Source organism: Lichenostomus cassidix, chromosome 2, assembly GCF_008360975.1.
Source record: "Lichenostomus cassidix isolate B80296 chromosome 2, HeHo_3.0, whole genome shotgun sequence".
Taxonomy (NCBI): domain Eukaryota; kingdom Metazoa; phylum Chordata; class Aves; order Passeriformes; family Meliphagidae; genus Lichenostomus; species Lichenostomus cassidix.
The window spans coordinates 105,143,035-105,158,003 of record NC_139482.1 but is presented as its reverse complement, the minus strand read 5'-3'; the positions used below and the strand labels follow the sequence as shown (position 1 = coordinate 105,158,003).

General features: G+C 40.8%; 1 protein-coding gene across 3 annotated transcripts in view; it reads left to right on the top strand.

Moving 5' to 3' along the window:
• The window catches only part of ANKRD29 (ankyrin repeat domain 29), a 30,593-nt gene that overhangs the window by 1,994 nt on the left and 13,630 nt on the right, over positions 1–14,969 (top strand). For 2 of the 3 annotated variants that reach the window (XM_085052701.1, XM_085052699.1), the window contains exons 2-5: positions 3,760–3,870; positions 5,567–5,665; positions 7,575–7,673; positions 13,423–13,521. In XM_085052701.1, the coding sequence (XP_084908827.1) occupies positions 3,760–3,870; positions 5,567–5,665; positions 7,575–7,673; positions 13,423–13,521 (408 nt within the window). The remainder of the gene's footprint in view (positions 1–3,759; positions 3,871–5,566; positions 5,666–7,574; positions 7,674–13,422; positions 13,522–14,969) is intronic. The other variant, XM_085052700.1, reaches the window with a different exon arrangement.

Below are 14,969 nucleotides of genomic sequence, written 5' to 3'. Positions count from 1 at the left end.
CTCTCTGAAGAGCTGCAGCCCATACCTTCCTCTCTCTGTCTTCTCTCCCTTTTCTGTGACTTTTTGTTTGACATTTTCTCTTTCTCAGAAGATCATGAACTTGACTTGGATCCTTACTATCTGTGTTTGCCACTGGCTATTCATGTTTTCCATCTTATTATCCTACTTACCCATGGCATAGCATTATCTTTCTTTCTCACACAAATATCCTCTCTTCTACCACATTTAGCCTGACTAAACAACATTTATTTATTGAACAACCTTTCTTTTCTGTCGGGATCCTTCATGTAGGATATATTGCTATCTAATAAGGAACTCTTTGATCCTAAGTTGCACTAGCCTTTTCCATCACACTTGATCCTGATTTCCAGTTCTTCTTAAAACCTTTTACTCAGTTCCTCCTTTCCATTAGGACTGGTTTGGAAACTAAGAAGAGAATTTTCTTGTATTTTGACAGTACAAAGAGCAAGCCAGTGTGCTAGTGTTCTCTTTCCTCTCTTTTCTTTCTCTTTGTCTATTGCCTCTTTTCTTTCATCTGCAAGACCCCTGTTTAAGAACTGCACTCTTCCTCCTCAGTAGTCACCCCACTGCCACCTGCCCTTTTTCTGCAAACAGCAAGTGAAAGGTAAGGCAAAGAGCAGGAGCTGGTGGTCACAACATTTAAATTATACTTTCCTCCTCAATATTCCTAAAATGACACAGATACATTACCACAATTCATTTTTTCTGTATCCCTGCATAGAAATGGTCTTGTCAGATTTATAATATGTATTTTCCTCTAGGCCATTTTTGAGTAACTGTTTTTTCTAATGTCAGTACAGCATGAATATAATGCCAGCATTTCATCTTTGGGCTCTCATAAAAGCATACAAACAATCAAAATTAATAGCACAGCCAGATTTTAAAATAAAACTTCAGAGAATTTGATGAAGTGAAGGAAATTTTATTCTCAAAGTTGCTGATGCTGGAGTAAATGACATAATGAAAGAAGCAATTTTCACCAAAGCTATTAGCTAATCATTTTCAAATGTTTATTACATTCTGCTCCCAGACTGTCAGTGCTGAGGATCAGTTGTTTATTTTGAGGATACTTTGGGAGCAGATTAGCTTTATGGTAAGAATTACATTAAAATTTTGTCCAATTAATCTCTTGAAATTCAACATTCCTTCTCCCTAAGAAGCAGCAGATGAGACAAGACTGAGTTCATAACTGAACAACAGCAGTCACATCCTGCAGTTTAAAAACCATTTATTGCTCAAAAATAATTCAGTTAATCAGATTACTAACCCCAAAGTGGTATCTTACATTTTGCCTACCAGTGATGTCAGTATTGCTGATGACAATGAAGAACACAGAGTTATAGATCCAGAGATATAAACTGCCACATGGTACACAATGAGGGTGTTCTTGTAAGGTTCCCAGATCATCTGAATGATTCTGCACTTTCATTCACCTTAGCAGGTAAAATAGCTCAGATTTGCATCTGATTTTTCAATCTAATCACTGGATGGTTGATGGTCTGAGTGTGCTGTATACTCTACTTTTATACAAAGAATCCCAAGCAATGCAGGGGCATGAGGGGAAGTACAAGTGCTGTTAGCAGTCAGTGCAAATGGGGTCAAAAGCACCACTGTGAGAAACTTAGTTTTGTGCCCTTGATGCACTGAAGAATTCTTCCATTCATTGGGTCTGATCCAAAGTATGAGGACAACTTTGCTGAAGAGCTACTGTATGACTTAGAGGGGAGGAAAAAGAGGTAGGAATTTATGACTCATAAGGCCAAAGACTTTGTACTTCTACTTGCAGTCCAGGGTGACACTGGACATTTAGTTCTTTTCCCACTGGTGAAATCAGGTGAAATCAGGTCAGGAGTTCTTGAATATTGATTCCAATTCCTACCCACCTGACCAATGAAGGTAGTGGTGTATGGTGTGCATAATAAAAATCCAGTCTACTGTTGTGCCCTTGTAGTGAAAACTGGGGTGGATTAAATAAATCTTTCCCTTTATGGATGTACCTCTAAACTTACTAAAACTTTAAGGGGTAGATTGGGGCAATAAAAGGTAAGGAATTTGGTTTTCCATTCTGTAAGGTCTAAATATAATTATTTTGCAATGGCTTTCCAGTGATTATCATAATAACAAAGCCAATAAGACAATATTCCTAACTGCCAGCTCTATGAATAAATATCCATCTAATAAATCAGAGCAGAAAGGGCAACATGAGCCTCTGTGTGTTTAGGTCAATTGTTTGCTTTTACATAAAATTGTAGTGGTTCTGAGGGTAAAGACAGGAAGACACTACAGTGTTGCCAGCAAGGAGGGGATATACAGCTCTCTCTACTTTAATCAACATTATCTACAGATTCTCCAGGGAAATGCATTAGCTGTGAAAAGAAGATCAGAATTTGGCTTATTGTGCTTGCTAAAACTTTCAGACTCCTGCCCCTGTGTGTGCTGGTACAAGAAATATCACTATCAATTTATAGGAAGTGACTTATAATTTATTGAATGGTTGGAACTTCTCTCATCTCAAACAGCTGCCAGTTTTCCAACCTATTAATATTAAGAATGCAACCCATGGAAAGTGCTCGATGTAACAGACTTGAGATAGCTTCTGATTCATGATTCTGTGTCTGCGGGTTTCTGCAAAGTTTATTATCTTCATGTCAGCAAAGGAAGCAATTTAAACTGTGCTGTATATGTGCATTTTAATTACAAACCATTAAACAATTGAATCTTGATTCCCTACCACACCACATTACATGTGTGCATTGACATTTAGACAAGCAGAAGTGCCTATTTCATTCCTAAGCTGAATGATTGACTTTTGTATCCACTCTGCACTCTCTTTGGGTTATCCTGAAGGCAGGGTTCACTGGAAAGCAAGGCCCCTGGGTATTTTTGACTCTCTTTTGTTATAAGTGACTATGAAGTGAAGTGATGCTTTACTGAACTGTTGGTGGTTTGGGGTCTTATTAAAAAATCAGCGCCATGAGCCTGCTCTAGGGTACATATCATTGCCACTATGGTGTTTCCCCCACACTTAAGCCATGACAGTGCTTACCTGTCGAGGTGGCATATTAGCAGCTGTCTGCATTGATTAGATAAAGAGGTTAGGAACAAAGTCCACATCTTTTTTTTTTGTCCCTTTCCTTTGCTGGAGCAGTCATCATTCATTCCTACCCGGGAGATATTGCACATGCCCACAGTCACACAGTGCTCATTCCAGGCAGGAGGTAGAACAAGTAGTCTGGGAGATGCATGAGTAATACTTTTCCTGTGTTGGAACTTTATGTACAGAAAAGGAGATGACAGAAAGCTAATCTGAAACCCAAGAGGATGTCCTGCAGCAGGGCATGTCAGCAGGATGCTTCAACCTAACTGTGGCCAGCTCCACCACAGAAGTAGACAATACAAGTACCAGTGAGCATGTTGTTTTCTGTGATGTTTCCCTGTGGGTCTGGCCTAGCATCATCATCTCTCATTACAGAGCAATCTAAGAGACATAAGCTGCCATGGACACAAGGAAGTCTTGAAATAACATGAGGTAGCACAGGAAGACTGATCTCTTTGCACAAAGAAATGAAATTAGTTTTGTTTCCATGCTCTGGATTTGAATGAACGGCACACTAAGCTGAAACTTGTCTGGCTTGAGTGCAGAATGTATGCAATGTGTATGCTTGTCCAATGTATTTTCCAAAGTGATTTATTTCTGCTTGCTTTTTTGCTTTTTTTCTTCTTTTTTTTTTCCACCAGAAAGAAACACCACTCGCCAATGCTGCATTTTGGGCTGCAAGGAAAGGAAACCTGGCTCTCCTCCAGCTGCTGCTGAACAGTGGGCGAGTAGATGTGGACTGCAAAGACAGCGTATGCACACAATGCGCCTACAGCCACAGCACTCATTTTGCATCACTTTCCATAGCCCACCATGCAGAGGGTGTAGTAGGGATCTAACATGAAACATACAAAAGTCTTACGGCACTTCAGGATGATTTAAAACCTTTTCTTGTCAGTAATCAACCTTGAAATGTACGATAAAATAGCATGATGATTTACATCAGTGGCAAGGGGTTAAGAATTTGCCAGCACTCAAGAATGTGTCTTACACAGTTATTTGTGGTGCTGACATTAAAAACACAGATCCTAGCACCTCAGGCTTCTCTTTGCAAAGAAATATCATTGCAGTAATAGATCACAGTAAAGAGTTGGCTCAATTGAGCCCAGGTAGCAATGATTCTGTCAGCTAGCCGACCTCATAATTAGAACTGCTGGTCTCCTAAATTCTTCCTCCTCCACCCAGTTTCTGAACTGGGCGCCAACATGAAGGCACAAGATTGCCAAGCAAGAGGAGCCCAGGCACATGATGGATTTCATGGGAATTTCCTTACTCTAATTGACATGGGTTGAAATTAGTTTTGAGATTAGAAATGGGCTGATAGCACAGATAATTTCTTTCTGTTCTGCCTACAACACATGGTGAGATACTTGATTGTGCTAAGCTGTGTCAAAGAGCAAGGGAAAAACGAGGTTGAGAAGTTCCAGGTTTCTTTTGTTTGGCATTGGGACTGACTGACACTGAATTGTGCTGGTGTTGTACAGGATTAGTGCCACTTCAAGCCTGAAACATGAACTTGCCACAGCTTCTCTCACTTTGAATGCCTTCGAAGTGTAAGAGATTTCCTGAGCCCATTGACTTCAACCTATCTTTTCATTTCCATTTCATTTTTGCCCTATAGGCAAGTATTTGTCCTACAGTACCTCTGGAGGTGGTGCTATGACTGTCCTGACAGGGAGGGAAGGATGTTCAAGTGGAGGCTTGAAGTAAACAGGACGGAGATCAGTGCGAAAAAAATAAAGTCACTGCTGTTCATTTTTTCTCAAAATAAGCCTAATTTTGGACAAGAACTTTCATACTGCACTACATTAATAATTGTATCAGACACACCTTTTCTAGACTGAATTATTTTTGTACAGTTAAGACCACATGCTTCTTTTTTGTAATGTCACCCATTCCTTCTTTAAATTGAGCTTTGTGTGGGAATGTTTTTGAAGGATATGTTTCATCCTTATGCATGTGGTTTCTGCATAATGTCCATACACTGCATACATATAAATCCTACTTCATTCACTGGAAGTGACCTTATAGTGTTCTGAGGGAGTTGAATACATATTTTTGTACAGAAAGTTCTCTCTTACAATATGAAGAGTCACCAACTGAGTTTGCTCTCATTATTTGGATAGGGAATTGCTGTTCGAATCACCCAGCCCCTACTCCTGACTATGACTCAGAATTAAGTGACTCAGCTGAGTCACTCAGCTCCTGTGTCTGAGGTTATTCTTCTGGAAATGATGCAAAGAACTTTGGGATTCTCTGACTAAAAAGAGAAAAAAAGCTTTTTAGAAACAAAACCCATTTTTTAATATTTGTTGCACTTATTTTGGGACAATAAGGTATTGTAAGCTCCCTCCAGCTTTTTGGCAGAGATGCTGTCTCTTCCAGACAGCCTGGTTCATTGCTGTAGGTGTCTGTTGAAGGTACTGACTTGTTTTTCCTTACTCCCAGCTTGGCACAACAGCTCTGATGGTAGCATCTTACTATGGCCACATAGATTGTGTACGGGAATTGGTGTTGCAAGGAGCAGATATCAATCTGCAGAGAGAGGTAGGATTCAAACAGGGCTTGATTAAGTGACTGTTGGTTTATTACAAATAATGAGTGTTGTCTGCTGCTTGTTGCCAATTGTTTCTTTGTCACTTGCTGTACAGTGTATTTGTAACACGTAAAACAGGCTCTGTTCTGAGGACATCAGGGAACCAGATATCTGGAGTTTACAACAGAAAATCAGATGCCAGAGGTACATTTATAAATAATTCATCAAACATTTTCAGCACATCTGGTTGGTGAGGCTCAATTACATCTGGGATATAACCCTCCAGGGTTATGTCATTTATGTATTTGCAGTTTTACTTGCTGGCACTATAATTTACAGCTCTCTGGATGGGATAAATAATAAGAAGACCTTTACCTTTTCATCTGCAGCCTGGTCATTAAAACAGAGTGGATGCCATTGCTAGCACAGGGATTATTTTTGACTCTGTATGGAGTTTCTGCCTTTTAGTCTGAGCCAACTCATCTCTAACAATCACACAGCTTTATCACCCGTACCCTTCCCTGCATCTCTGCTTGGCATTCAAGGCATGTCTTGCACTATGACATCAGCATGGAATGGACATCAGCAACTGATGTTTTTGGGAAGCTGCCTTTCACTCATACTCCATGCAGACAGTTGTAAGGAGTAGTTGCAGTTGCTCTGGTCTGTGTGTTGGCTACACAAAGAGCAGAATTGCTCTGGGCTCTGGGATGGCCACTGTTCCTATGAGAAGAGCAATTTAAGGAAAGCATGCAGTTACATGGGATGGTGACAGGTAGAGCAGGGCAGCAGTGTGCTCATTGCTCCAACAATGCAAGCCAATATTTCTTACTTTCCTTGGTTACCTGCAACCAGAGCATTAATCTCATGCTGACATCTGCAAGTTACTGAGTCAGTGAATGCCATGTTTGATGATATAGGTGTCTTTGCACTTACTGGCCTAAACTTGCTCTAACCATGATTGTCAGTGTCTTTCAGTGGGGTCCTGTTCTAACAAAACATGTACTTAAATATGTCCCTTCCCTTAGGTAAACATTGCTTGGAAAGCAGCAACAAAAGAAAAAGTTAAGAACAGTTTTATGGAGCTGCTCTTGATTATCGCTCAGGAAATACAGATTCAACGAGCCAACAAAAAGAAAAACACTGAAAGCCTCCAAAATCCCTCTGTCGCAGAAAGGAAGTAAAACAGATGAAGTTTAAGATCTAAAGACCAATGGCACTGTTCTGCAACTAAATGCACATACTCCAGCCAGTGCTCTTGTGGTCTGAAGTTGTTGTGAAGCTTGGGGAAGTGAGAGTCCCTTAAATGTGCAGGAGAGGGGGCTCCAAAATGGTCTAAATAGGGCAATATGTGTTATTGCCAAGGCTTTGGCACTGGAGTGAATTTCATGTGTAGCTCCCATTTCCTGTGCTTTCTACGTGGGGGTGAGAGAGCCAAAAGTCAGAAAAGACTGCACTTGTTTTCTATCTTCTTTCCTTCTTTCCTTTCCTTTCCTTTCCTTTCCTTTCCTTTCCTTTCCTTTCCTTTCCTTTCCTTTCCTTTCCTTTCCTTTCCTTTCCTTTCCTTTCCTTTCCTTTCCTTTCCTTCTTCCTTCTGTCCAGCCATTAAAATCTTACATGGTAATTTTTTGGGGCCCAATTTGCTCATGTGTTAATGACAGTATCTTCTACGACTTGTTTAAAATAAGGGGTTTCAGTTCTTGGATTTTACTCAGGTATATGGTGCTGGACAGATTTTTCAGTGCAGTGGGAAGGAGACTGATTTAAGATACCTGGTGTCCTCTGGAGTCTTCAAATTCATCATGTCTATTCAGCTGATATTTAACTGATTGACATCAATACTTTTTAATTTGAAATGTCTATACTTTGGTCAAGTGTGTTATGTGTTTGTTACTCTTTTAATCCATTTTTCCTTTACAGTCAGGTGCAACTTCTCTGTTCTTTGCTGCACAGCAAGGCCACAATGATGTAGTGAAGTTTCTCTTTTCATTTGGAGCCTCCACTGAATTTAAGAATAAAGTAAGATGATGAGTCTATTTTTGCATGCTGATACATTCTGACAATAGAGGCTGGGTTCTTTGTATGCACATGAAACATGACAGGGCAGTGTTAGGATGATGAAATTTCCTCTCATGAACATTTTTTGAGTAATATGAGTAATGCAACACATTGTGAAATATTAACTTGGGACTAGCTTTTGCTACCTAGACTTAATGGCATAAGTTCATCAAGGATCTGTTCCTTGATAGTGGTATCAGTCTTTCCTCATAAGCCATCCATCCTGTAATATCAGGTCAAATGGGTCTTTTTGTACCTCTTAGGTAGGATTCCAATTTAGGTGTTTATGTACTTCAGTTGCATAGAACTTATATTTGGTCTACATTGGGATGTCTCTGCTTACCACCATAGGATACATAAGAGTATAATGGCTTCAGTCCTCCCTAAATTCCCACTTACCCATCTGTGGCAAGAAGAGGAAATGCACCTCAGGGCTTTTATTTCTTTGTTCAGGCAGGTCCTTTTTCAAAATCTTCTTAGAACAGCCAAAAGCACAGGTGGCAGAGCCTGGGTTCCTCACCCCTCATGGAGTCAAGAGCAGCAAGATCAGCAGTTCATCTCGAACAGCAGTATATCAACCCAGTTTCTTTGCCCAAGGCACTATTAGCACCTCTGCTTGCAGCAAACAGGGTGAAAAGCAACATATTTTCATTAAATATACTTGTACTTGACATGCTAGCCACATTTTGAAGCATTCCCTCAATCTAGGGAGGAGGACACTTGCCAGTCATTTACCCTGGGATCCCTAGTGATGTGTTTGAAGAAGGAATAGTTCTTTACCTCACAGTAATCAATTTCTCAAGATATTTTAGTCTGTGATTTGAATGATTCCCTCAATCCATACCTGCTTTCTGGAGTCCCTGGAACTACAGGCTCTAAGTACTAAGGAAATAGATGAACATCAGAAATTGATGCTCCTAATGCTCCAGGGGCTACCAATCCTGAGGTTTTGTGGCCAGAATCCACACATGCCCTTGCAGGAGGATTCTGTCACCCCAGGGAGCTCTGCTTGTGGTGAGCAATGCTCTGACCACAGCAGCAATCCGTAATAAAAGCATGAATGAATTTGTGGCTGTTTAACATAACATGGAGTGCAGCTGTGAAAGTTGGCAATGCAGGAGATTGCAATGTTAAATACAACTGCTGGATCTTAAACGGCTTGCCCTTCCTCTCCAGGCCCCAGCTTTCTTCTACTTCCAGACAAGCTGGTTGAAAGATAACACCAGTTCCCAATGGATGTGGCATGGGAAACTGGCATGCAATTTGCATGTGAGATGATTTTCCAGTAGCATCACCCAGTGTGTACCTGAGCAGGAGGCACCAGTGAGGTGTAGTACATGGACAGTCCACATATTCCACTGACCTGCTAGTGTGGTTGTGTATCAGTTCAGTCTTCTGATTTAATAACATGGTTCTCATAGCTTGGAGTAATTCCATTGTTCTGTTAACAGGTGACCAAGGTGGCAGGCTCCTCTATCTATCCCAGACCCCAGGTAGGGTCAGTTTAGGGATAAGGTATTTTCTCACTAAGACCCTCAGCTGGGAGCAGCATTAGAAAAATATATAGCTGATCCTGTCTGTTTTCAAAAGGCAGTGCAAGATTAATCCATTTGCAAAGAATATGTATATTTATATTATAAATCAAGACATGGGATTGAAATAAGCCCACAAATGGAATGTATCCTAGAAAACAGAGACTTTAAAGCAAGGAAATGCAAAGCCCAACATCTTTTTCATGCACTTATCTGTAAATTGTGATTACTGCATTTGTTACTCATATGTGAGATTTCCGGAGACCTATCTTAATACAAACATGCAATTCTTGTTAAGCCTTGTATCATTAGAATTGGTATTTGTTATGGCAGGCAAAGTAAACATGTTCTAGACAGTATAATAAAGTAATTAGCAATAAATGCTGATGCTGTAAAGAAAATTAATAGTACTATTGAAGGTTCATTATTATACGGTTATAATTATTACATTTAATATAAGTCAATAATATTCTGCATTGTCTCAGTATGACAGCCATAGAAATATTTAACATAGGTTGAAACTTTTTTTCTTTTATTCTGATACATGTTCTAAGCATGTGAGTTCTTAAAAGGGTTTGCATGTTGGCATGTTTTCTGAGAAGTACTGCAGGTTGAACAGTATGCCAGAGGCTATTTTTCAGCAGATAGCGATTGCAGAAGATCACTTCTCCTCCTCTGTAGCATATTGAAGAGATGGTAAAACAACATACAATTCTAAGCTATTTTCAGGTGATGATGAGAGAAGAAAGGGGGAGGCAAATAGGGAAATCTACACCACTTAGCTAGGTCTTACTCAGTGCTGCTATTCCAGGTGTTTTCACTGGAGATTAGCAGCTGCTGTTATGTGCTGATGGTGAGGAGGACAGACTCTGGGGAGGGAAGAAAAATGGTTTCAGGGGAAGAATTGCAGAGGTAGCTGAGAAGAGTGTCTCCTATCTGAGCTGGAAACATTTGCAGTGCAGGATTAGTAGAAGCTTCATTGTGTCAGGAAAACAGGATGTGAGCAAGAAGTGAACCCAAGGCAATGTGCCTTCTCTCAGACGTTGCACAGACGGCCTCCTGCCCACTGCAGAAGGGTGATAGCCCCAGGAGCACCTCAGTGCTTGCTAACATGTCCAGCTCCCACTTGCTGCCCTGCTCAGACTTTCCAAAAGGCTTGCCAGTACCAAAGATGCTGCTTCAGCTTTTTACTCATCTCAACTGAAGCCAAAAAGGAAAGAGGTAATCACGTGGCTGAAAGAGATGTTAAAAATTCTGTCATCTACTTTTTTTTTTTAATCCCCCACAACTTATGTGCTTTCCCATGGTCTGTAAAACAAGGTCTGTAAAAGATGGGGGTCTTCATCTAGAGCTTGCTGGAGTAAAGTTTAAGAGAAAGCCAGATGGAAGCTCAATAGAGGCAAGAGGGGGACTGAGTTTTCTCCTTCTAATAAACAATGGACCTTCACATTGTTCGACAATTCCTAAATTGAGCCAAGTGCTGTCTTTCCACGTGGTCAGTGGAAAAGATTCCTGCCCCCAGCTTCCCTTTCTTACAGAAAGACATATATCTGATTTTTCACAGTGGTATCCCCAACTCAGAGCATGCAGAGGAATCCCAGTCCCTTCTGTCAAATGTATTCAGCTTCATGTTTTAGACACACCACAGAGCAGGTCTTAGAGCTCAGTTGTTTTCCTGATCAGGAACCAGACTAAGCCCAGGAATTGTTACCCAGTTCTTTCTGACTCAGTAAATATTTGATTCAGAGTGGACAGATGGAACTGGGGACCATCTAATGCTCTTCTAACCCCAGGACTCTGATCAGACTGATCTAAGGAAAGCTGGGGCACTCTAGTCTGAGAGATCCAAATGGTGTATTTTGGAATTGTGTTATTCTTTCTAAAAGAATATATCTCTCTAAAACTGTTCACTGGGTTGAACCAAACACTTGGTCAGGATCCCCATTTTGAGTCACTTAGACATATTTTTGGAGAGTGTTGCCCTTCTTAAACCCCAAGCTGTCACATCTCCCAAGGTGGGATCACACATTTGGATTCCAACTGACGGGCTTCAGCTCTGCTGTGCCAACTGCATTTAGCAGGCTTGCCTTTTATGTGGAACCTGTCATTTGGTTCCCTACAGGTAATAATAACCAAACAGTCTTCTAAAAATAACAGGAGTTTGTGGAAAACCCAAGAATTTTAGAAAACAAAAGCCAGACCATAAGGCAATAAACAAACTTTTTCCCATGTGCAACCAAATGAGCATATCTATTTACCCTCCATACAGGGGACTTTAATATTTTTAAGCTTCCTAAAACTTTGCCTTCCCTGCCTCTCCACAGAGGACCTTCAGTCTGAATAGCATAGTGTCTCTTCATAATTCACTAACCTTTCTCTCTCAACTTCCTTCAGAGAAGGAGTCTTTAAAAATTTCTCTGCTTTTTTTCGTTTGTAGCCCTTTGATCTGGTAAGTCACCACTTGACCAAAGTGGCTTTCAGGTGGTTGGAGAGAGGAAATAGTTTTCATGAAGCTGTCAGCTTTTCCATTGTCTTTTAATTGTGTATAAGGTGTTTTTTAATCCAGGCACAATTGTGATTGCTTTTGTGTTTTGTGCCAGCAGTTCCTATTAAATTACAGTAGTTTAATTTGGCAGGAAAGTCTGATTTCTCATAAGAGAAACTTAACTCCACTGACCTGGTTACACACTGTACTTACTCAAATAATCCAGAATTAATAGGCAATTCTTAGACTGTCACACAACAGCCTCACATCTCTGGCTTTGCTGACACCCAAACCTTCTTTTCTTTTCAATGTCTTGGGCAGGAAGGGTGAATATGAGGTTTTCAGGGTAGATATAAATAGTGCCTGTGTGTTAGTTCAGAGCTTGTCAGAGCTTGAGTTTTTACAAGGCTATTATAGCCCTGAAATTGCGCCACTGATTAATAAATTTGATTGGCAGTTCCCATTAAAAAAGATCCATTTGGTCACTCAAGCTGTAACTTCTTTTGTAACTTCTGTGTGGAAAATTTCAGACAATTTTGGAGTTGTTTTGGAGAACAAGTCTAGGGGAAAGCACAGTCTTGTGTCCACATTAGTAACAGCTCTAGAAACCATTTACCTGAAATACTTCAGATAGCTTATCTTGTGGAGGAGAGACTTGAGACTGGGAGAAGGCAGGGAAGGAGAGAAAAGACTTGTGGTGGGGAAATTTTGGGGTGTGCATCTTCTTTGCATGATGGCATCGTGCCATCTCAGGCAAAAGATAAGAAATTCCTTTCCATATCTGTGCCAGAAATACTGGTATTTTTTGAGTGGGCCACAGCACACTTAAGATGGCAAGACCCACATTTGTTGTCTCAGTTGTTTCAGCTGGTTTGGAGTCAATTGCCAATTGACAACTGTCAAATTGTTAAATTGTCAAATTGTCAAATTGTCAAATTGTCAAATTGTCAATTGACACTGAGGTGTTTCCCTTCTCAGATGGCTCCCAAGGGAGTGTTTCTACAAGCAGGGCTTGATGCATGTGCCTAGGTCTCCCTTTAGTGGTGATGTGCAGCAACTCTAACAGCCTGGCATTGATCCTACCTGCCGAGATCACTTCTCAAGCAGAAGTAATGGGGCTTTCACTGATGGCCATGCCTTTGGTCAGACTCACATTTCCACAGTTAGCTAGCATACTTTAAAATGCTTCCCTCCTACTTGGCTTCAGGCCAACAGTCTAGAGATGAGAGGCAGGACAAAAGAGGGCACAAGGTTCTCGCCAAAGAAGAGCAGATGATCAATAGGCTCTGGAGAAGTGGAAAGGTGTGCAGTCCTTCCATCGGTGGAAGAGTTTGGCAGGCATGAGGAATTTGGATGTAAAAAGAAGAGACATGGAGGATCCTGGAGTTGTGAAGGGAACAAATCTTCCAATGGCAAGGCAGAAGATGAGGAACAAAAAGCAGAATTGTCTTAGTTCCTGTCCCTCCCTGAAAAAACTCAGGAGAAAAATGTGTATAGTGACTGAGCCAAGTTGAAAGATATACGTGGCAACACTTGGCATTAAAGTTGTGAAAGGTTCAGTAGCTACTCATTGCAGAACTGCTGAGAGCCAAATTCTGAAAAGTCTTACAGTTTGGCTCTTTTTCTTTTTGGTGATGTTAAGTCCAGCACCTGCCCTCTCACCTGACTGTACCCATTCTTTGCTTTTTCACAGGACGGAGGCACAGCTCTCCTGGCTGCCTGTCAGTATGGGCATGCAAAAGTAGTGGAAACTCTGCTGAAGCACGGTGCCAACATTCACGATCAACTCTATGTGAGTTATTTGACACACACAATATTGACAATGGTGGTGGTGGAACAAATGTGCTGTTGCTTGGACAACAGCAGACACCCTGGCTCCAGCACAGAGAGGCATTTGCCAAATGCTGCAGTTTTATAGTACTCTGTTCCTCTAACATGTGAATTTTGTTAACTGTCTGCTTTTCATGATGCTGAGAGAAGTAGCACGAAATCAGAAAAGATTCTTTGGCTGCCTTTTGGTTTGTTATCTGTATGAGGGATATGTACCAAATCTGGAACAGACTTGTGCTACCCATTAGCCTTGGACAAAAGACTATGTCATGTTCTACCACAATTTCCAGAAGAGTGAGCAGCTCTGGAGCCTCTGAGGTACATTCCTTTTCTGCCAGAAGGAATAGTAAAAAGCAAAATCTTTAAATTATTTCAAAATGTTTGTTTTGTTTTTAATATCAGTTAAAATCATGTTATTTGGTATTTGTGAATCTCCAGTTTGCCAGTGTTTTGGGCAAAGTACAGTTAAAATGGCTGAACTGATGTTGTTTAGTTGACTTTTCAAAAAGTTGGATTGAACTGTTGAAACTCTGGATTTGATTTACTCCAACAGAGACACAGATAAGTTAGGCTTTTCGGCATTCAACAGAAACAAGTAGCAGATTTTGCCTCTGCTTCCCACCACTCTTTCCTACCCCAGGGCACTCAAGACTGACAAAAAGGAAGTTGTTTCTTCAAGATACATGATTTTTTTCAGCTGTTTCCATTGGCTTTGGATCTGCAGGATGCTGTTGTGCTCCCAGGTCCTACAAGCTTGCATGGGAGCTGAGAGCTGGTGACTGCAGAAGTGGTCATAAAGTAGATCCCCACCTCTGTGCTGCCTCACCCCTCATTTATAAAGAAGGCTGTTCCACCCTCTCTGCTGTGCAAATAGGAATTGTCTTTCTGATCTGAGGGCAGTGATTCATCCCTCTGCAGGGTAATCCCAGGGGTTGCCACTCAGTTTAAAAATAGCCATGCTGCCACACCTGCAGACTCTTACCCAGAGGTCAAGGCAGTAAAATAACTTCCTTGTTGTCTCTCCTGGAAATGAGCAATATTTGCAACTGGATTTAGAAATGTACTTTTATTGCTCACAGACATTGGGCAAAGCCAGTCAGAAACAGTTGTGTAATAAAATAAGGATGCAATCTCTTGAAAATAAGTGTTGTCTAGCTCTTTTTGTGGGCCAAGCTGTATTTGTCAAGTGGTACCAGGATGGCAGTTTCACTGGCAGGCAATCAAATGAGAGGGATTTTGAGCATACATTTGGATACTCCTCCTAAAACCATCAAGATCAATGTTTTAATCTTAAATTAATTCATGTGAGAGGTCAGGAGAGTGGGAAACAAAAGAATATCCTAACTAAATAGTATTTCTTGCAGAAATATGTTATGGCCTCAAAACAGCATTCTCATTACAGCATCAATT